General features: G+C 40.5%; 1 protein-coding gene across 1 annotated transcript in view; it reads right to left on the reverse strand.

Annotated features, from left to right (window-relative positions):
• RSPH3 (radial spoke head 3) overlaps positions 1–21,415 on the reverse strand; it is a 78,451-nt gene extending 57,036 nt beyond the window's left edge. Inside the window, exons 1-2 of the mRNA XM_069234592.1 lie at positions 21,146–21,415; positions 4,532–4,619 (exon numbers count right to left, since the gene is read on the reverse strand). Of these exons, the coding sequence (XP_069090693.1) occupies positions 4,532–4,619; positions 21,146–21,264 (207 nt within the window). The 5' untranslated portion in view covers positions 21,265–21,415. The remainder of the gene's footprint in view (positions 1–4,531; positions 4,620–21,145) is intronic.
• Positions 21,416–24,339: the final 2,924 nt, after the last annotated feature.

Genomic DNA, 24,339 nt, shown 5'->3' on the forward strand with positions numbered 1-24,339 from the left:
TGACTTTGAAAGATTTCCTCATTATATCATTCAGTTGGTTGCCAAGCAGCTTCTTGCTCTCAAAACATAGTTTAAAAAAAGATGCTTTCTCCAAGAAGTCTGCTTTCCACTCCCAGAGCCACAGATTCTGATGATCCATCACCACTGAACTGGAAGCGACCAAGACCGCTTTGATGATATCTGAGAAAATACTAGTAAAGAGTTTCAACTGTTGCTCCTTCTGTACTAGGATGTCTGGAACATCTACACCCTCCGGATCCAATAGAGAACAGCCATCACGGTTTAATGATGATCTGCTAAGCAGGGTAGCCAAAATAGAATCCTCTTTAATGGACTAAGGAAGCAGAGAATCCACTTCCTCCAAAGAATAGGACTTCTGTAGGAATCTCGGAATCTGAAAGTGATTTGGCTCCTTCGAAACCCTGAAAATAGCCTTCTTGATCTTGAGGTGACATGGAATACAAGAAGGGAACGTGCCTTGGACAATGTAGTCTGTTCCAGTTGGCAGCATAAAAGGCCTGAATAAATGGCTACCCCAATAAGGAGGCAGATGCTGTGAGACTCATAGCTCCATTGTTATTCCCACAGAAGGGCCCTGGTTTTGTGTTTGTGATTAAAATATCAAGACTAAAAGTACAACAATGCAATGAAAAAGAAACATTATGAACCACTCGCACAAGCCTTGGACAAGTTTTGTGGTCTACTGGCAGAATGCAAGGCCTGAATAAATGGGTACCCCAATAAAGAGACAGATGTTGGTTTGGGTTATTGATATGAGCTGTCGTCCTTATATGTCACTCTTCACTTTTTTCACCACCCACTGATGCCTGATGCTGGTCCCGGTGTCAGGATATCGGCATGCATGTCAAGCAGTTAGTACATCCAGCTTTGTACCCAACCATGAACTGGTATTTTTGGAGTATGCCATACAAGCGTAAATAAATGGCCATATAAACTGAATAAAATTGGGAGCAGTCCCATTTGATTGTGAGAGCTCCATTCTTAATGCAGGTGTCACAAATATGTGTCACGTGACACATTACATTTCTCCCAAAATTTATTTTAACTAAAACACAAACGAAGTTTTATCCTCCAGTCACTCACCATGTGGCTCCTACCCTCCAGCATCAATGTTTCCTATTATTAACATTCATAATCATCAAACCTCTTTGGAACCCCGCTCCCTGGTTTGAGGCCGCAGATTGTTTGGCCGTCTTCGGTTCTCTGATGCAGGTGCTCCAACACTGCCCCTGTGGGTGGCTTTTAAAAGGGTGACAGACCTTTTCCCCACTCTGCCTGTTACTCACAAGGACCCAGTACCCGACCATGATGTCTGCACTCTTACATCTTTTGAACCTGCTTGCTTTGGCCTTGTTCGAGGTTCATTTCTAATGAATCGCACACACATTTAGTGCCATCGGAGACCATGATTTAGCATGAGGAATAACATCATGATTGGAGTCCTGTTGTTTGTCGTGAAAGTGGGGTGTGCACTTGTTTTGCTCCTGGAAGCTTGTGTATTGCATCTTCGCCGGTCTTTTGCTGTTCAAGGTCAATACTGATAGCTTTATTTAGTGTGCTCATTAGTCTTTCGACTTTGCCATTGGCCTGAGGCCACTCTAGCATTATTTCCCACTGAGTATTGTTTAGAGATTAGAGATTTCCCTTAAACTCTTTTCCTTGGAACTATGGGCCACTGTGTGCTTTGGTCTTAGTCACATTCTCATGTCTTGTGTGGACCAGGAGAAGCATTTAATATATCATCTGGTGCAGTGCGGTGCCCACAAAAAGAGGATTGAAAGGTTTATGGTCCTTGGTAACTGTGAATATACAGCCACACAAGTATAAATGAAAATGAGTGAGCACCATTTAAGAGTGTGAGCTTCTTTATTAATGTGGGCATACCTTTTTTCGGAAAGGACAATCCGTGTCCACTTGTCATGCATGAGAACTGGAACAGGTATCAATAGTTAATTTGGATTCCTTAGTAGGGTCAAAGTAGGACATTCCTGTGTCTTGCTGTAATTCTTCCGTAATGTTCTTGAATGCTGTTTCCTCCGATGAGCCCCAGGTTCACAGCGTGGAAGAGTTGGTCAGATTACGCCGGAGGTCTGCCAGGGTTGCCAAAATGGGGATGAGCTGCCCCCAATATATTGCTAGTTCCACAAACCTCCTGACTTTGTATGGTGATTTGGGGGTTCTGCTTTTCTGATGGTGATTTGGGGGTTCTGCTTTTCTGATGCTAGCACGTCTTGCCTGGTCAACTGAGATTCCCTATCCAGAGAATTCATAGCCAAAGGATTCTATTTCATGCTGGAGGAATTGGCGCTTTTGAATTGCAAATAGGTGGGAGCATGAAGGGGACATCCCCTCCTACCTGGGGTTGCAATGGAATGTATCAAGATTTGTAACCTTAATTGTGTTAGCAAACCACTGACCAGTCACCGAACCCCAGTTGGGGTTGCAGCTGATTTGTAAATGGGAAGATGCCCCGGAGAAGGCAGCTTTCTCTTTTGAAGTTGTAGCAGCAGCCTCGGGAGGAGGCTGCACCCCGGATATGTCCCAAAATGAGAAATATTTTTATGCAGCACCTGACCATTTAATAAGCACAAGCTACTATAAAAATCTGTATTGGAATGCAAATGCAGGAATGGAGTTCTGCTATCTCGTACAGGCCTCAATCCTTGCATTCACAGTCAATCACAAGGGGTAGCAAATTGCAGCCTGTCTAACTAATATACATTAGGCAGGGTGATTTTCGACTGCCCTCCTATTCCCCAAACTGCATTCCAATTCGCAAACCACGTAGTGTGGAAACTGCACATCACTGGTTTGTAAATGGAAAAAGCACATCACATGCAATTATGTATATTTATGTTACAACAGTCCACATTCAATAATACAAATGACATTATCAGCATTCCCTAGGTTGTGAAGTAATGTAGACCATATGGCATGTCAGCTGTACACATTTTACATTACATGATCGGGGGAAACTGAGTGACTACAACATGAAAAGGGATTAATGGTCTGAAATAAAGCAAACTCAATATTGGATTTTTCAAGGTCGCCATTTGTTCAGGCTCTATCTCCAGAATATTCTCTTCCTTAGACATAGAACCAACTGGCTTCAATCAAGTTTTCTCATGTGTAATAATACACCAGACCTTTGTTGAAAACATTGTAAGGAATAAGCCCACATAAGAGATAATATACAAGATTTCCTTTCTAGGAAGAATTTATGTGTAACATGTTAGTGAATTATTAATTTGAAATGTGCCTTGATGTTGTACTCTATGTGGTCTTGGAGCTTGCGCTACCATCTCAACAAGACAGCAGACTGAGCTAACTAAGATGCTGTACTGAGACTTGTGTATTGTGGAAGTCAAATGTTTAAATCACCCCACTAGGCTAAATCAGTCCTTCATCCATTATAAACTGATAAATGTTGTGCTCCATCTGTTATATCTACCTGCAAGCAGTTCAGGTGGTTGAGTACATTAGACAAACATTTAGTGTTGTTAGGTATAGCTCTCTTAGAAAACATCTATTGTGAATCTGGTTATTAACTACCATGACATAGCAACACTGGGTAACACAAATTGTTTCCCAATATAACTACATCATGAAGAAATTTGAGGCATGGGCTATAGCTCAGCTTTGGGATGGGAGTGCATGGAAGCCTTACGTTTTGGGGAATTGCTGCCTGGCCACATGGCACGCTGGCCAAATGCTGGCATTATTTGAAAATCATGCTTCTATTAGATGGAGGGTAGAGCTTCAACAGAAAAACCCAGCCACAGAAAAGGCACAGAAAAAAAAGAGGGTGTGTACCCTGAACTTTACAGTGTGAAAAAAAATTAAGAACAATCTAAACTAAACAGGATATTAAAAAAGTTAAGGTCAAGGCGATTGTTGAGTGGAAAATGGAGAGACAGGACAGAACTGATGTGGTCTTTCCTGACCAAAGCCCTTTGGCTCTCTTGCGAGGAAAAGCAGGTCCATAGTTTAGCCAAGTTTGAGAAGAATAAAAAAAAAATCTAATCATAATACAGAACCCTACCGAATGCCATGAGGAAGTGACCCCTGCTAAAAGGAAGACAGTAGAATGAGTATATTTGAACTGCCTGAATAATAGAAACCTTTTTTAAATGCCTTACTCTGGAGTTAAGGGTTGTCCTTAGAAGAATGTATCCACAATAATTAAGGGATGATTGCAATACTTTCCCTTTGCTGGCTAAGTTATTTCACAGCTAAAATTATGCAGATTAAAAAAGGGAAAAAATGAAAGCCAAAATGTGGCTTTACCTATGGCTCTAAAAAGAGGGGGATGTGGGAGTGAAATCGAGTTAAGAGCCTCTCACACACCATTTAAGACTGCAAAAGAGCAAGAGTAGTCCAATAGAGTTACAACTTCTATAAACAGGGTACATATATGGAGTTTTTGCTTTTATGCTGCAGCTACCAACTTGTAGCATTAATTCAAATTTAAACATGAATAAAGTTTATGATTTAAGGACATTGTACTTACCAGAGGCAGAGTGCTTTGTGCATATGTGTTACCTCGTACAACTCTTCTGTCATACATAATGTTTCCATACTGAATTGCTTCTTCTAAACTGTAATAAAAAAAAAAGAATTGATAAATGTTATGCCACATGTTTACTCTTTGGTGTGATGTCAAGGATACTTGTGAGAGAACCACACTGAGGTTTATCAAGTGCATAACTATCCTTAAACAGGAATTGCAATACTTTGAGTGCTGACTTCTAGCACTACCTTAGGAATCTGATATATAACTATACATCTGTAAGCTTAATTTCATTTCATGATTGGTGTTGGTGAAATTACAATACAACATGTTGTAAGAAATTTGCAATCCAGCATGTTGGCAAAAACAAAAGAAATCACACAAGAGTTTTCAGCACAAATTTTCAAACTGTGAAAATGCAGTTTGAACACGTACATCTATTCAATGAGCATTTTGAGAATAAATCCATATTTGGTTTGCAGATATTCTGAGCAGAAAATGCATGGGGTAGGTACTTCTAGAATGACTGATGTAGATTTTTTTTAAGTATAGTAAACCTTGCAAAAACTAGTAAAGACAACTGTGACTCATTGGTTCTACTAGAAACTGAAAATGTAATACTTTAAGCAACTGCGACTCTTAAAGCAGGAAAGTATTGTTGGGTGAACTGTTTTAATATGGAATTTCATTCTGAGTTTACCATTGCTATAGTATAAAATTATTCAAATTCAAAAATGAAGGAAAACTTTGAACAGATTATCCAAAAACTATTTATAAATATAGAATTCACACTAGGCCAACATGTGTTTCACAATACAAAGATTGCTTTTTCTGGGCCAAATAATCAATGCAAAATAAAGATTCTGAATAACATAATTAATATCAACATACTGTCTAGTGAAACGTTTTTCTATAGAACATGGTCTTAGTTTATGTTGTATTATTTATTTATGCAGATCATTTGAATCAGTATGTTCTCTGCAACATTCATTACATTCTCACACATTTCTCATTTGTATCATATCCCTCAAAATTATGAACTGAAAACTAATATGACCTATTGCACTAGATATCATCGATGCCTAATTCCTTTCCTTAATTATTCTTCAACTAATTAATTCAAGACAATCGATCGATCTTTAGTAACTAAACCAATTACGTCCAATAGTCTTTCGAATATTGATCATCAATGCATGCCTTCAATCAGTTCTTAGAAAGTTAGTTAGTTACAGCTTCATGAGTTCAGATACAAAGTTAACGTTATCTTTCTATGTCACTTCAATTAATACCTATTCAAATGTGCTTACATTGTGTTAATCAGAATGTCAGTATTTCTTCTTACATTTAGATTGTTATGATTTGTGCACACAGGTACTTTTTAAGTAACCTCTAATGAATGTACTCCTGTATATATACTTGCATTTCCTTTTCTGTCTTTAGACCGGTCACAGTTGATCTCAACCTATATATTCACATCGCTTCCAATTTAGATACTTTCAGGGGTGTGGAATTTATTAAAATATCTACTTGTCCAGGGGACAGGTTGCTTCTCAAATCTACTTGTCCTGTAAAAAGATCTACTTGTCCCTTTGGTGCCATGTAGTGTGGCGACAAATTATGGCAGCAATTAATAGCCTCTCTGATTATGCCAGGGCTACTACCATAGTAGGGCTTGAATACTTGGAGTTTCAATCCCTACTGTAGAAATTTGCTTATTTTGCCACCTTTCTGCAGATCTGCATACTGGGGCTGGAGGAAGCAGTAAGCAATAGTTCCAGGGCTGGAAGGCCTTTGAGTCTGCAAACCTACTAACCTGCATGTTTTAAAGATTTTTACCAGCTTCACTCTAATATTTTCCCATAATAAGAAAGGTTGGACATTTACTCCTGACAATGGCAGAATTAGAACTTCTTCCAAGGTTGGGAAGAAAGTGGCTGGAGGGAAAATGAACTTGCAAATGCTCAATAGATTTTCACATGAGCAAATCTACACATCGTATTTACCCACGCTAAAATACAGTTCACAAATATTTTATAGGGGTACGACATATACCATGGGTGCACTTTTGTGACTTTCTTTAAGAATTTGGGGCCACAAGTAGGTAGGTTCAGATTTGCGACCTGCAAATTGCGAGTCGCAAATCCGAATGTAGGATGGTGTCCTTGACACCATCTGTGATTCGCAAGGGCTTCGCAAATGCCCACATCATGAATAATCATGAGGTGGGTCGCAATTTGCGACCCCCTCACGAATGGTGGCCTGCTGGAGACAGCAGACCACCATGTCTGTGACTGCTTTTCAATAAAGCAGTTTTTTTTGTAATGCAGCCCGTTTTCCTTAAAGGAAAACGAGATGCATAACAAAAACGAAAAATGAAACGTTTTCGTTTCATTTTTTCAGAGCAGGCAGTGGTCCACAGGACCACTGCTTGCTCTGAAAAAATGTTTACAGTGACATTCACAATGGGAAAGGGGTCCCATGGGGATCCCTTCCCTTTTGCGAAAGTGTTAGCACCCATTTGAAATGGGTGCAAACTGCGATTGGTTTGCGCCCGCGTTCGCGGTCACAAAACAATCCTACATTGCATTGCGAGTTGCAATTAGGAAGGGAACACCCCTTACTAATTGCGAGTCGCAAACCCGTTTTGTGATTCGGTAACCAGGTTACTGAATCGCAAAACTGGGTTTGTGCATCGCAATGTGCTTTTTGCACGTCGCAAACAGCGAAAGTCGCTGTTTGCGACATGCAAAAAGCTACCTACATGTGGGTCTTGGTCCTTAATTAGGTCTGGTGTTAACAAAGACATTTTGTTTTTATTAAACTTCTATTTCTCTCTCTTTCGGCTGGCTTTACTGTGAGTGATCGGATTCTGCTCTTCCACAAGGAGCATATTGCCACACAAAGTAGTTTTGTTCAGTGTCAGGAACTACAGTGGCAATCAGTGACGTAACGAAACTGGAGGGTGCCCCTTTGCAAAGAACATGGAGGAGCCCCCTCTCCAGACTCACTCAGGGCAGGTGCTGTGCTGACGGGGCCCCCTGGAGGGCGGCTGCGGGGCCTTTGTTATGCCGCTGGAGGCAACGTGTGCTTTAAGAGTTCAAAAACTTTTTGGGGGGGTTTTGCCAATGTTTGTTACAATGTTGAGGGCCTGGTAGCTCCCACAACAATAAAGTGTTACAAAAGCCATGTCAAAACAAGACACGCATTGATGAAACTAAAATATGTCAGATCAGTTGGCTTTGTCAGTGTTTGTTTATTTTCATGCTTCCCATAATCGTGTTGAAAATGGTTACACTGATTTTCCATTAGAAATATTTTTGGGAAATACTAGCATGCATCAACACATTTTACTAAATGACACTTCATTTGCATATAATCAGAGAGCATTCTGGGAGCATTATACTTAGCCTCTTAGCCTAAACTTTTCAAACATGTGTGTACACGTTTTTTTTTTTTTGTACTGAAACCAACGTCAGTAGTGAAGTGTGACCTTAAAACATTTATTTACAGCACGCACCCTAATAATGAAGGCTTTCAAATAATGAACCATAAATACAAGTTCATACAGCATTATCCTTTGGAAATACATTACCTCAACTGCAGAGAGTTCAACTCTCTGTAAACAGGCAGCCAAAGGGTTTGTGCTGCAGGGGGTTGGGCCTACTTGTCCCAAGGACAAAGTAAACATAAAAACTTGTTGCCCTTGATCCCAAACAAGATGTCCCGGGTGTCGGGCGATAGGAATTCCACATCCCTGTACTTTTAATTCTCTGTTTACACCCCTCTTCTAGGTGGATGAACTATAATTATACCTACAAATCTTATATCTGAAGTATCTGATTCCTTATATTTTCAATGTGTATAGCTATCAGGTACCTTTTGTTTTTGACCCTAAATGTGCAATATGCTCTTCCCTTCTAACTTTGGGCTTTCTTATTGTAGCACCAACATATATCTTCAAAGAAATACAATTGATAATTTAAAGAGGAAAATGGTATTACAATTTATAAATGCTCGTATTTCATATTCTGTGCTTTTTTCATTATCTATCTATTTCTAAACCAAAAGTTCCAAGACTACAATTCAGTGTTGTATATCAGATACTATCACTAGGACTCACATAACTTTCAAAGTGAAATTACGCCTGTATGTGAGCTGAAGTCTAGTAGCGGTGCATTTGGACATAGCAGCAGATGCCAATATCTTTCAAGAGCCTATTATACTTTCTGATTCTCTGCAGTATAGTTCATTATGAGTTTTACAGTTTATGCATCTATACTTTTAATTTGTGACTTAGGTTTTTTAACAGTTCAATCCTTTTCTGTTTTGAAGCTCTCTCTGTTGCTTTATGTATGATATAATCACCTTGCTAGTTTCTCTTTCATGTTCATGCAGGTGCTCCAAGCAGCATTTCTGCTTAACTCTGCCTTAAGGTTGGCTCCCTGCACTGCACCTGATTTAGTGCCTATAAGCAGCCCATATCTTTCAAACCCTATACAGGCCTGTAACCCCCCCCCCCCACACAACACCAAATAGAATGACAAATCAACTTATGAGAGAACATTTTCTACTGAAATGTTCTCATGTGAGGGAACTAAAAGAGAAATTCCATCACTTTAGGTCTGGCCTAGAGATATCTTTAACTGCTTTCCGGCCTCTTGAACCAACAAAAAATAATGCACAATACTAATAATAATATTCTTAACAAAAAGAGTCAGCCTCTTCAGTTACTGCTTTGTTGGAGTGTCACTCAAATGTTGGATCGTCACATAGGACAGCTATTTCTAATTAGAGTGCCAGTTACATTGCATCACAACATTTTGCCTGTTCACTATGGTACCCGCAACTGAAAGAGATGAGCACTAAAGGACAAAGATGCCTTTATTTTGGTGTTCGGGCAGGCATTAAATATGTACTAAAGGGAGGCATTTGGACCAGCTCTGGTATCTGTAACCTCAATTTTTCCTAGTGGTGACAGCATGGGGCTCACTTCCATGAGCGCTAGTCCACATGAGCCACAGGCATTGGCCATGCCCATTGCCATGGTCTCCAGAAGCCTGAGAATCAAAGCTGCACAAAAAGCACTTGTGTGCGCTCAGCTTGTTTGAGAAATACCTAGGGCTAGGAGATTCCCTGCTTCTCTGCTGGACGTCCCAGGTAGGACATGGTGCAATCTGGTGCTGGCTTGTTTTTATGTACTTTCCAAGTTACAAGGGGCTGCTCACTCCAGCTGCAGCTGCGGGGATACCTTGAGCTGTTAAATTGTGGTCCCCCCATAGCTGCAGTTTTCCTCAGCTGATAAGGAGCAGAGGAGCAAACCTCATTTTTTCAGTATTTTATTTGTGACTATAAGAGACAACTGAAAGTAAGAAAATAGCACTATGTTGTAATCAGACTCTACAACTTCATCAATATGCAAAACCATTATACAGTGTTAAGCATGGCATGGCCGCTTTCCAACAAGTGTGCTTTAAATGTTATTGATTGCAATGAAACAAAGATCCTAGTTCTTGTTTTGACAGGAAGCTTCAGCCTATGGAACTATGGAGAAAGACATCAGATGCATATGGCTGAATACAAGTGGTGACACGCTGTCACAATTTTTCATTTTCATTTAACTACACATTTTTACACATTACATAAAATCAATGCTTACTTATATGCATGCATACTTTATATTTAGAATGACCATAATGAGTGATTTTTACATTAACAGTTAATCATGAGTGTGTTCACGGTAATTGGCCATAGTCACTGTAGGCCTCGATGTGAAAGGCCCCATGTTAAATGAAATGTTGTGTTTATGCTTGCTGTGCATTATCTGTTCTCTTATTTCAGAAAGCCAAGTCTAGCAATGTTCTTACTAATCTGTATTGTTATAGTTAGACTGTGAGTGAAGGCCATTGACAGTATATTTCTAATGAGTTGGACAAGAAATCTTAACACCGATGCATGAGAGAGGAAAGTGAAGAAGAATACTCTCCTGTGCGATAGCAATAAAGGCCAGGCTACTTGAAAGTATTACACTGTATGATTCATGAGACGAGCGCCGACACCGAAAGTTTTTAAAAAAATGTTTTTGATAATTGGGAACCACTAGAGAAAATATTTTGTTGAATTTCATCTTTTAATTGTGTATCACAGACTTTAGCCAGTTAAACCAGCTCCTATCTGTCCTTGGAGGTGGACAACCTCTCCAGCTCTTGAGACCCTGTGCGTCTATTATTTCTGCTCATAGATGTAATCTCTCAAGCATGCATAGTTCTCCTTTTGTTGATTAGAACCATCATATGGCTCTGCCTTAGTGGCTTTTTTTGCTGACACCTGCTGCATAAAATCTTCCTGACTTTACCAAATCTGGAGTTTAGCATTAGGGAGTATCCCTTCAAGGAAACTGAATCTGTCATGATGTGCGTACTAGATGTTTAAATAACTTGCCTTCACATTTGCTATTTGACCTGCCTCAACTATATGGACTCATGAGTTAACCAGATGATTATTAACCTATGAATAAACAAATTGACTTTCTTTGTAACGTTACTGCTCTGTTAAAAAAACCTTCATGATTTTCAAATCTACTACTCTCTGTCATTCTTGTCAGGCAGAATGTGCTTCACTGTTATTGATATGTCGTTGAACTGTTGATGTTAATCCTCAATTCAAGTCAAATATCCATCCACTTGGGTATAGCCAGGAGTTGAGATTTGCATTAGCTATGCTCATTTACAGGTCAACTCACATTCACTTTTAAAAGACAAAACAATGTTGATTCTATATTGTTGCCATCATAAAGAATCACTTTCCAGGACCACTCATGCCTCACATAAGAACTCTACAACCCAACAGTAACTTAAACATTAAGGGCCTGCTTACGACCTTGGTGAATGGGATAATACATCACAAACGTGACAGATATCCTGCATGCCATTTTACAAGTTCCATACAATATAATGGAACTTGTAATATGGCAGACGGGATAGTCATGATGTTTGTGACGGAGTATCCCATCCGCCAAGGTCGTAATCAGCCCCATAGCCTGTCTCTGAGACTAAGGGCTGGACTTTGACTTCAACTGACGGGTTACTCCAGCACAACAGTGACGGATATCCCGTCAGCTGAAATATAAATCCCATAGGAAATAATAGGATTTATATCTTGGCGGACAGGATATCCAACACCGTTGTGACAGAGTAACCTGTCCGCCAAAATCTAAATCAGGCCCTAAAATCCTTCAATAATTCTAAACATTTTCATCAATGTCACATCAGGTATGTCTTCGTCTTCCTCATGATGGTTTGCTCACAAAACTGCTGTCCTACCAGTAAGACTGTTGCAGCAAGAGTGTTGTCCTCCCATAAACTTCAACCACACTTGGCAAAGCAAATAAACTTTAAATACATGTTTTTTTCTCATAACAATTGCCCCTTAAGGATTTGTGATGATACCAAAAAATTGTGGCATGCAGATTTCATAAAAAGGATTTGGAGCATGTAGATGTTCAATCCTGCCTTCACTTAGTCCATTCATATCTACTGCTCCCTTTCAGTTCGCTATCAAGGGCTCTTACATTTGATTTCAAAAGCAAAAGTGATCTTTTAGAAAGTTTTATTATTATATATAAGCCCTACCTGCTGCGTCTGCACCAGTCTTGCAGACGTGTTCTTGTAGTACATCTGTCCACATACATACATTCTTTCATGCACGAGTGAGTATACTCTGAAGGGAACAAGTGGGCATGCTTATGTAAATGACAGGCAGCACAATTTAGTACCTGAACACAGCATATATTTGACTATCTGGTCCAGCTTCCTAAGTGTATTTGCCCAAGGAGCTTCTTGATGTTCCTTCTACGAGCCAATCGAATAGCACCAGCTCTGTTACCTGTTTCTTTCCCTAGGAGTATTGCCTAATTTTCCCTTTACATGTTTTACAAAGGAATCAGGTACAGAAAACAAAAAAGAACAGTTTATGGTCTTTGCAAGATTGGGCTCTTGGTGCAGGGATAATTTCAAGATCTTACTTTGTGTCGTATTGGGGAATATGAGGGAGGCTTCTGAGTACACAGGACATCTAGTAACCAAATGTGGAACCACACACTTTTGCTGACGTCAGAGGGAACTCAAGTAACAACCTAATTTAAAACACCTTTTCTCACACCTTCAGAGGGACTTGTGGTAAAAACCTGAGTTACTATACTCTTTCTGCTCAGTAAATAGATCCGTCCAGGGACCACTTGTGAACCTGCACCCTTGTGAAGCTGGCTTCTTGAGTAGGAAAGAGAAAATAAAGAAATTACTGGGCGAAACAAGGAGTGGGTAGAGTGATATCAGCATAAAAACTAAGGGGCCATTAAGAAATTGATTGATGTGTCCCCATGCATCCTATTTACAGTATGTGCATGTATGTGTATATACTCTAAGCTGAAAAATGCCCAGTCTGCTCTGTATGTGTACCTTCTAAATAGGATGGACGAGACAGCTGCAAAATTTAGGCTCATATCTCACATCCGCCAAATTCTAAATGTGATCCTATATTGTTTACTTGTGAAAAATGTATTTTGTTGATATGTTTGGAAACGGAATGTGACATCATTTGAGTGATGAAACAAATCTGGGTACGGATTGAGGATTACAATAGTGGTGAACACCTCAACATGTACTAATGATGACTGAGTGACAGTGCAAAACTGAACATGCACTGAGGATTACTGCAGTAATTATTACTGAGTAATGGGGCTGATCTTAACATGGAGCTAGGATAAATAAGTGGTGGTGCAAATCCAAACATGCATTAAAGATTTCTGAGTGATAAAGCAATTCTGAAAATTCATATGCTGGCAATTCTTGTCACAAGGTGGATTTGCATTACCCCTGCGCAATGCCTGCACTGACATAAAAGCAGTAATCGTTGACATAAAATAGTGACTCTTGGAACAGTGGTATAATGCCTGCAGTGGCATATTATTGATAATACTTTATATGTATTGTGGTCATTCTTACCACGATGGTTCCTAGTCCTGGTGTAGCGATTACACTGGCATTATATTGGTAATTCTTGGCATTTGGAGAACAATATTACCACTGCTATGTGAGTGCTCAGCTAGAGTGATTGGTGTAACCTGTCTGCATCCATTCATGCACTCACCAATTTATACAACCACTGATCATCAATCGACTCACTCATTCTAGCATTCATGATCTATAAGCTTTCTCGACTGATACTTAACCGTTCACTCAGTCACTTATTCATTCCGCCATCCCTGTACCCACTCATCCAACCAACTGTTGAATCATTATAAAGCCTGCTTACCCATCTACACAACAACACACACAAGCTTGCGAATTAATGAAGAATCACTTTCAATCATAAAATAGCCAGACCATTCAGCTTTGGCACTATTTGTTACAATGTCATGAACAAAAATGCAATAAATACCCATTTTCCCCAAACTCTTTTGGACAGGCAATCAGGACTGGGAAAATGTGCGTCCTCTAGAAAAATGTGTCTCCACAGATTATATGGGATTGGGAAAAGCAAGGTTATATTCTTTCCCAGATCCAGTTATCAATATGCATGAAACAGTATGTCCGTAATCAATGGAGCTTTTATGTGGCTAACCATGATTTGATTTGATTTGATCTTGTTAACAAGGACTGTTGTGTTAAAGAAATGTGTATTCAAGACAAATTGTGAAGAGATTTGAGATATGACCCATAAAAGGAAAATTAAAAATGTATTTAGCACATCTGAATGTTGGGAGAACCACTGAAAACAATGGAGTGCCCGGGGCTTCTAATGGCCAGTAGAAGCACGGAGCTCCAACATTCCAATGTTGTCGTTAACAGCTGTTGCTGTGAACAAAGGCCTCACGGAGCCCAAGGGAAATGTAACCCTCTCGGGCCCTGCCGTAGGGAGCTATATCGGCGATTAACGGCCTTCGGCTCGAGCCTTCGATTCTAAAGCAGGATTTTAATGGCCAGATAGCCCGCTACATTGGCCTCTAAGGCTATATTAGAAGTCCCCTAAAAGTAAATGAACTAAGGATTTTGATGAAGCAATATAAAAGGTTTGAGTAACATTTCATTACAGTTGTATTTATTTTTATTCTGTGGATTTAGGCTTTGTAATGAATAATTCATTTTATGAACCAAAATACAAACAAACTTTAGTTATGTCCAGTTATCAGAAGCACTGAGCAATGATGTTAAAAAAGACCCTTACAATTCCGTTGATATCTTCAGGATGAAAACAGATATTGGCCCAAGAGTTTCATCAATACATATCCAGAGTGTGACAAAAAATGATGAAGCTTTTTGGGGTGAATAATAAAGTAGAGGACATGAGCACATTTGAAATAGCAATATTTTAAAAAGATCTCAGACGCAGGGGTGCACAAAGTACTTATGTATTGAAAAGGGTTTGGTTGAAAACACTCAGGTCTCATTTATCATGTGAGTAATGTGCCTTGAAATTGTTGTCTGTTTCTGTTTATTGTTGAGTGCCCTGAACCTGTTAGCAAGTGTGTGCTGTGAGTGCCCAGGTTTCAACCCACACTGGGAATCCCAAACAATTCAAGCAGTCCTGCCAAGTGCCACGCATGCCGCGTTAGGGTAACACAATTTAAGTTAAGTTCCCGCATTACCGGATGATTGCTACATTGCCACACAAATGAGATGAAGAAAATGCTAAGCAGAATATCTCTAATTCTCTGCCTTGTTGTGAATGGCTCTACTGTTTTCAGTTAGCTACAGACTAGTAAGTGCCACTAGCACCTTCTCCAGTCCTTACTTAATTTACTTTTAGCACGTCATGATCATGGGCCTAAGTAAACTGGGCACTAGGTTTGTGCCCTTCCATTTCTTGTGCTTTGCAGCAGTTTTAAGATCTTAGAGTTTCACTTTGCTCAAATAGGTGTCATTTCTGTTATTTACGTTTCCCTCATCTTCATAGCTTGATTTTGCTTGTGAGAAAGTGTCACTCATAGTCGTTGAATGCCATTCATAATTACATTGAATTTGTTAAAATGTCACACATAAACAGTCTAAACCCTTGACAACTATGTCCAAGGCATCCGGTATGACCAGTGACACTTGCCACAAAGGTCCAGATGTTTTTAGGCAGTGATACAGCAAACAAAGTTACATCCCATTTGCCCTCCCCCACCCCGACTTTACCATAAAAGAGGATTGCCAGCTTTTGTTACAAACACTGAATTAGACTCAATCTTCCCCTACCTCTTGCATAATAGATACAAAGCAGGTCAATAGTAGTTGCCAATGGCTGAGATTAATGCTAGCTTATCACCCATTACTTTTTGTTCTACTCAGGGACTAAAACTAACCGGGATGGTTAGGGCTTGATAGGGCCAACTGTAGGGTGGTGCAACTGGTGCCACCCCACAGAGCATTGACTTCAGGTGCGGGTGCCATGTTTGCAACTATATTAAGATTTCAAAAGCACCTTCTGGTGCTGTTCCCAGCTTCCAGCAATTTTCAGGCAACAATAAAAATGTCAAGATAACTACGGTGATAAATGTTCTTCCTGGAGAGAGATGAGTTTTGTCTAGTGGAAGTTTTGACTCATCGTAAGGTAGTGCAGAGGGTTAATAGGCCTGCTGCAAAAAACGTGTACCATGCAGATCACAAAGTGCATATAATGTAAATAGGTCAGTGGCTTATTGCTTTTGTCAGAGAGATTCTTTTGTTACTTGCACTTTCTAAGTTAAAATTGTAAAATAGAACAGTGAGCTATTAACTGTCAAAGAGCTGCATGCAAGCTGCAATGTAAAGATTGGAGTGTTATAATTTTTCCCCAGTCTTTCATTATCGTAAAGTTGTGAAAAGGGTTAATTTGGGTAGAAATCAGTTCTTATTATTAAGAGAACCCCCAACCATGTTGTTAAGTTTTAAATTCTGAGTTTTTGCTTCTCCAGATCAAGCGCTCTTAAACTATACTGCCTACCATACATCTGAATCCTATACCTTGCCTTGTATAACATTTCCTACACACGGATTTACATATGATTTAGGGGTGTGGAATTTAGTAAAATATCTATTTGTCCAAGGGACAGGTTGCTTCTTAAATCTACTTTTCCTGTAAAGAAAACTACTTGTCCCTTTGGTGCTATGTAGTGCGGTGACAAATTATAGCAGCAATCTCATTATGTTAGAGCTCTGATAATAGCCTCTCTGATTATGCCAACACTACTGCCGTAGTAGGGCTCGAATACTTGCAATTTCAATATCTACTGTGGCAATATCCTTATTTTGCCACCTTTCTGCAGATCTACATGCTGGGGCTGGGGGAAGCTGTGAGAAATAGTTCCAGGGCTGGAATGCCTTTGAGTCTGCAAACATAGTAACTTGCATGTTTTAAAGTCCTTCCTGGGTTGGGAAAAAAGTGGTTGGAGGGAAAGTGAACTTGTAAACGCTCAATAGATTTTCACATGAGCAAATCTACACAGGCATATTTGCTCGTGCTAAAATACAGATCAAAGAGGGGCCCCCTTTAAAGAATATGGAGGGCCCCCCTCCAGACTCACTGAGGGTAGGTGCTGTGCTGCAGGGGGCTCTGGAGGGGGGCTGTGGGGACTTTGTTACGCCACTGGTGGCAATGTGTGCTTTTTGAGACCCAAAACCCTTTATTTTTTTCAGTGTTTGTTAAAATGGTGAGGGCCTGGCAGCTCCCAGAACAATAAGGTGTTACAAAAGCCAAGTCAAAATTAGACATGCATTGATTAAACCGATAGACTCACCAAAAAATTTGGAGCGGTTGGCTTTGCTAGTGCTTATTTATTTTTATGCTTCCCATAATCTTGTTTGAAATGGTTACACTGATTTTCCATTAGGGATATGTTTTGGAAATACTAGCATGCATCAACACATTTTACTTGATGACGTTTTACAGAAATAGCACCTAAAATGTCCTACTTGCATTTGTTTCTGAGCATCTCTCTTGCTTACAAGCTTCTGCAAACATTTGCATCTAATCAGACAGCATTCTGGGAGCAATATACTTAGCCTCATATTGTTAAACCTTTTAAATGTGTGTACAATTTTTTTTTGTACTGGAACCACAATGTCATTAGTACAGTGTGACCTTAAAATGTTTATTTACAGCGCTCACCCTAATAATGATGGCTTTTCATTAATGAACCACAAATACAAGGTCGAACAGCATTAACTTACAGACACACATATTACCTCAACCTCAGACAGTTCCTTCTCTATAAACTGGCAGCCAAAGGGTTTGTGCTGCAGAGGGTTGGTCCTACTTGTTCCACATTCTTGATTGATTGCTTCTCTGGTGCTATAAAACGAATTAAATGCAAGAGCACTTAATGCTCTTAAAGGTTGGTAATGAGGGAATCCGTGGCAGAGGTGGTCATTGGGAGGTGCCAGCAAACATGATCGCACTTGGCCCACCAGTGCTAAAGCCAGCCCTTGGGCTTCATGTGGGTCATAGCTTGCTGTGCCACAGCAGTCGAGCTGTACATTACTGATGAGCATACATGCCAACATTTGAGATCAATTAAGAGGTAGATTTTGGAAAAAACGTGGATTATTTCATCTCAACACATGGTTAAGAGTTACATGGTGCTAGCTAGCAAGGTAGAAACTCAGCAGGTAGAATGTACGGTGTAGTGATGTAACACCAGGCTAGAACTGTGAAGTTATGAGTTTAACCCCATGGAATGGAATATAACCATTTGGAACTTATCAGTCGTACAACCACACAGAATTCCCAGTTCCAAATGGCAATTTCTTATTTTTTCATTACTCCGAGACCTGGTCTTCCCTGACACAGTCCTGATTCCCGCCCTCCCTCCCGGAGGTGGGATTGATGATATTATACTCAGGAGCAGCAAGCGGCAAGTGGCAAGCAGAAGGGGGGCGCATGGGGGAGGAGGTGGGGGGGTTAAAATAAAATTACAAATATTGTTTTTTAAAAGCCACTTACCTTAAACCCGCGTGCTGCTCTGCTCCTCTGTCTCCGTGAGTGCAGACACAGGCTCCCAGCTTGCCCTGTGGCCAATCCTGGTGCTGCACAGAGCAGCGTCAGAATTGGCTGGGAGAGCCCAGCCATGGCACTCCCAGGCAGTCTGGGCGACTGTGCAGGCTCTCTCCAACCTGGCAACTGTGTTGCTGGCCTGGAGAGAGCCTACTGCGCATGTGTGTTTGGAGGCCTGAGATGGCCGGCCAAGCACACATGCACTCTGAGGGCTCGCTGCTCGTCACCCCTGTGGCCCCGTCCTTTAAAAGAAAACAATAATGAACAAAGTTTATTATCGTTTTCTTTTAAAGGTTTTGCAGCTGCTGCTTCTGGCTGGGGGGGGGGGGGGGGGGTTGACGCTCCTCCACCCTAAAGGAGGCACCATTCCTGATTATACTATTGATTTCTATTATGACTTTTATGCTTGTTATTTCAATAGGAAGTGATATCATGGATTCATCTTTATCGTATAGCCGGGTAAATAGTGTCTATCCTCTGGGAACTATTTTGTTGGCTAGGGAATATGTTCTGCAGTTGGAGAAGAATCTTGTGTGTAAGGGTTGGGTCATGGAAGATGGACAAGGAGGTAGTGTTAGCATATATCATTCACATATGGCTAGTCCAGGTTTGTACTGTTTCAGCGAGCAGAAGAAACAAACAACAGACTGGAATACTGGCTTGGGTAATGTTAACGCTGAATTTTACTAATAAATATTCCGATTTATGAATCTGCATAGAAATGAATTAATATAGAAAATTATGCGCAATTTGAAAATGTGCCTACTTGAATGGCCTTCAGTAATTATGAAGTGTCTTTATTAATTGCTTATTAATATGAAATGATGTGCTCATGTTTAGATTAATGTAGTAATATGATATATCAATAATCATGTATTTTGTATTTGCTCTATTAATTGTAGGCCTTAAGTTAGCGAGGTCTTGGGCCTAGTTGCACAGCCTCACGTTAAGTTGCAGTGTTTGAAAAATCACACAAAATGGCTGTTTGGAGAAATGAATACCTGTATTATTCCACTGCGTTGACCTAACACTAGTAAATGTTTTGTTCCAGTGAGGGCTGCTTGCTAGAATACTCTGTATTAGCTATTGATACTTCGTAACGTTTGTGTGTGTGAAAGCGATGTTCCCAGGAACTGACAATGGATACACTGACTGGAGTACAAGGCAATACAATATTGTTACCTGAAGAGTCCGATGATGGGAACAAGAGAAGAGGAGCCAATCATTGATGTGTGAAAGACAGTTTTAGTTATATCTTAGATTTAAAGTTCTACTTTCATTGGACTGAATGTAAATGTATGATTTGTTGACCAATAGCAACATGGAGAGTGTTCTGGATGGTTTTAACTTAGCCCGACTGCACAGAAAGAGGGGAGCTCATTTTCTTTTCTTAATCTTTACTGAGAAGTGCCATTTCGACTATCCCCAGTCCAGAGACATTTCTATCTTAAACTCTATTGCTATGTTTCGATGCGGATGCTGACCAATCAGATGTCCAATTGATAAAGGCAGTTGCAGCTTCCATATCCATACTGAGGAGAGGTAGTAGCCTGATGTTATTGTTGGTGTAATTTGTCCTTTGTTTCAAGGTACCAACCGCTGATTTGATAGAGCCATAGCTAGATGTTTTTTTCCAAATTTGTGTTGACTAAATTGTTTTGCATCAAGCCCAAACATGCTATTCTAATCGGAAGGTTAGTTAGGAGACTCACAGAAGATGTTTGTTAAATATTAACAACAGTTGATGTCAGTTATTTGCTGAGCCTAAATGTATGCTATTTCTATTGCTCAGTTATTCTTGCTATTGATTTGTACTGTAACTCTTGAATGTTTAGTGATCAATGCACTCATAAAATTGAGATTCTTTGGAAGGTCTGGTCAACCACTGTTGTTTTTGTGTTTATCATCTGATTTTGAGATTGAGTTTACGGGACATTAGCATTGTTAATATGGGGAAATAGGCATTCTAATTTTTACATAAAGGTGTGGTTGTTCATGGCCAAAGGGATCATGGTGCGTGGAAATTACTGACTCCCAAGATTATCGATTCAATTGATTAATATTTTTATTGATTGGGTTTGAAATCGAGTTTTATGGTGGGAATTACTCTAAGCACAGTCAAAAGGTCCATTGAACCTCTAAAGCGTCTCCTTATAAATTTATGAAGAGAAGCCAAATAAGGTCAGACGTGCTACAAGTAATTAAAAGATGCTTTTCCACCCATCACTGTTTGTTCTTCTAAGATACAAAGCAAGGTACTTCACCCCAGAAGGTGCTCTTCTATCTCACCTCTGAGAAACACGAGTTCTGCCAATGTTTCCACAGTTTCATTACATCACAAAACAGAAAAAAAAACTCCCAGAAATTACAAAAATGCATTCATATCGCTCAGGACAAATAGGTAGTATCTCACTTGAGCAAAATAGATCTCCCTTCTAAGGGCGGCCGTTGTAGGGGAGGGGGTGTTAAATAAATAATGTTAAATAATGAAAATACGAAGCACGACAGATACAAGACCGAAGCTCTCCTTACGAAACACAGAACACCCCTCACACACACACACGTCGAAGCTAACCCCACAACTATGAGCGCCACAACACTCACGTAGTTAGTGGGATGCCACGGTACTTGCTGCGGTTGGGCAGCACTCGGGGTCGGCTGCAGAAGGTGTAGGTCCCGCCGCCGGAGGTGACCTCTTTTTGGGCCTGAAGTACTGACGTCATGATGATGGTGAGTTGCGGGGTGCAGGGGTGCCGGGAGACTAGGTCGAGGGCTGTGTCCGCGCACGGTTCCCCCTGCGCTCTGGCTCGAGGGGGGTACTGTCTGCGCGCGCAGATCAGCTGTGGCCTCTGAAGCGTCTCGTGCTCTGCGGTTGCCAAGTTACGGAGCACGTTCCCTGACAACAGTCTCCAATGTAAACTATCCCTACGTCGGAGCCAGGCACTTTCGTCTCCACCCACTCTCGGCCTGGATAGTCAGTCATCAGTGGCTGCGGTTTCCATGGCGAGATGTATTCTGACCTCGGTAATTTCACATTTGCCTACTTGACGCCTTAATTTAAGAGGACCATCGTAATTCATGGCCTTGAATAGATCCCTTGCGAACAGAGTGAAGATACTGATAAATGGCCAGAGCAGCCGACCTTGAAAGGAATCAGGTACGAGTCACGGCTTGGTTCAACCTCCTGTGATTCTGGGTAATTCAAATCACTTGATATTCCACTGCCTCAAAAAAAGCAGTGGCAATTCGCTTTTTGCCTACTCGAGATCATTTGGCTTTTTGCCAATGTTTTCTTCTGCCATACAAATGTCACCAGCAAAGGTCACTAACTAAAGACGCTTAGGCAGACACAAAGGAGCAGCCGCCCTAGTTTCAAAGCAAAGACACCTCGAGAAACTGTGGGAATGTTTCTCTGATCACAGAAGGAAAGGGAATGGAGACCTCGTCTGACTCGGAAACGGCAAGGTGTGAGCTGTAAGGACAGCACACTGCTCACTGTTGTAAACACTTAAGCAAGGCTGTTTCAGTCACATTTTGTTTTGTATTTTTTATATCGCGAACTCGACCTGAAGGTATTGGAGTGCTTTACATGAACATCAGTTACCTTACACATTCCTTTTTGATAGAGACAGAGATATTAGGTGATTTGCCCAGGATCACAGGCTGTTGAGACGTTGCCGAGACGTGAACCTTGTTCCCCATTGCAAAGGGGTAGCTTCAAGGGGGTGTTTGGGGTGTCACATTCCCCTAATAAATGTCTTTTCTGGTAAATATTTGGGTATAGGTGTTTTCAATCGGTTATGAGGAGGTGTGTCGGATTTCACCATAAATCTTTACATATACACAGACAAAAAAGTGCACACGGGGTCTCCATTTCTCTATTTTGAAAGTCTTCAAAAATGTTGGTACGTTTACAAAATACTATGTTTTCCATCACTTATGGGCATATTTATGAAAAATGGAGCTGCACTTAGTGCAGCGCCACTTTTCTTGCGTCCCTTAGCGCCCCCCTAATGCCACATTGTGTGTGCCATATTTAATATATCGCACACCATGGCAGTAGTTAAGAAACTAGAGTTAGAATTTTTGACCTTATTTCAGTGCTTTGCAGGATTATCGTAAAAACTGTTGACGCTAATCCTATCAAGCACCCAGAGGCCTATTGTAACCAATAGGAGCCTCTTTTTAATGCATGCTCAGAGCAGTCATCAAAAGTGCAGAAAAAAATGACGCATGACCCATTTTTTTGGCCCACTAATGGGGGAACGGCACTTCGCATACATTATCCTTAGTGCAGTGATAATGTAGCTCAAAGAGTTACAAAGTGGTGCAATGCCTGCATTGTGCCACTTTGTAAATATGGTGCAGCGTTTTTGGCCATCTAACGCCACATTAGCATAAAAAATTACACTAATGTGCCATTGAAATGGCGCTAGGCCCTCTTAAATCTGTACCTTAGTACCCCTACCATTCTGCTTTCCCCACACTTTCCACTGCCGCTTAAAGAATTCTAATGCACCCTGCCCCCGTATAATGTATTTTAACATTATATTCCAACGTGATTGTTGGGAAAATCTGAAGCTCACACCCCTCAATTGTACTGACCAAGCTACACCCCTGCTGCATTGCCAAAGTCGGCAGCTCTGGCCATAATGTCACACCCTCTCACTTCCCCAGGTGGGGGGGGGAGGGGGGGGCTGGCTTGTCGCAAGATGTGGTTCATTATCGCAGCTGTGATGTGACTGTGCACCAACTATTTCATTATTGCAATCGTAACCGTACAGCTAACCTACTACAAAAACTCATTTGATCACTCAGACCCAAGAATTGTCCAGTGCAAGCAGACCCCAAGTTCTCCTACTGTGCTATATAGCTCTGAAAAAATTCACATAAACATGACATATCCTGCCATTCTGAGTCAATAATATTATTAAGAGCTGTTTATCTCAAGGTCATATTGAATAGAACAGTCACTTATTCGCCAATAGGTGCTGTTAAGTAGCACATACTCTGCACTATATATCGGACGTTCTGTGAAAAAGCACAGGTGGGTCACCTTTTTCCCCAATATCCCCTCAACAGTATTGATTCAAAACAAGTTGCCCCTGTTGTGTTAAATACCAAAGATACAGCACATGGTTTATCTGGATTTCCTGTGAAATACACCAGATACAGCATTATTTAGCTGGATAGCTAGCTAAAGAGCTGCTTCTGCCCTATTTATCCAGATGTTCTGGTAATTCGAACAAATTCACATCTCATATTTGATGCAATCCATTATACACCACAGATTCTACACCATTTATCTACATAATAATGTGTTTTATTTACCACACTTTCGTTATTACTAAATGTAAAAAACAGATTTTACAATTACCCAGTATAATAACACTCAAGACGTGATGTTAAACCATTCAGCAGGATCAAATACATCATATCATACCAGCAGTATAATTATCTATATAGTAATGGAAAATACTTTTTTGAAAATTAATGCTGCAGCTGCTCCAGATAAAAAAAAAAAAAACACTACCAAATATCTATGATTACACATGGGTAGCCCAGTGGGTTAATGTATGTGCTGCTGGAAGCCTTGCATTAATTGCAGGTCACGCCCAATCGAAAGCATTTATGCTTGGTTAGAGGTTGACGAAATGAGAAGATATTTGGTGAAGAAAAGAAAGAACCAAGGGCCTTATTTACGAAAACTGACACATTGCTGCGTTACCACAGCAATGGATCAATTTTCCTTGCACTGCGTCGTAAAAGTTTATGATGCAATGGATGCCAAAGATTTA

This window comes from Pleurodeles waltl, chromosome 5, assembly GCF_031143425.1.
Source record: "Pleurodeles waltl isolate 20211129_DDA chromosome 5, aPleWal1.hap1.20221129, whole genome shotgun sequence".
Lineage (NCBI taxonomy): Eukaryota > Metazoa > Chordata > Amphibia > Caudata > Salamandridae > Pleurodeles > Pleurodeles waltl.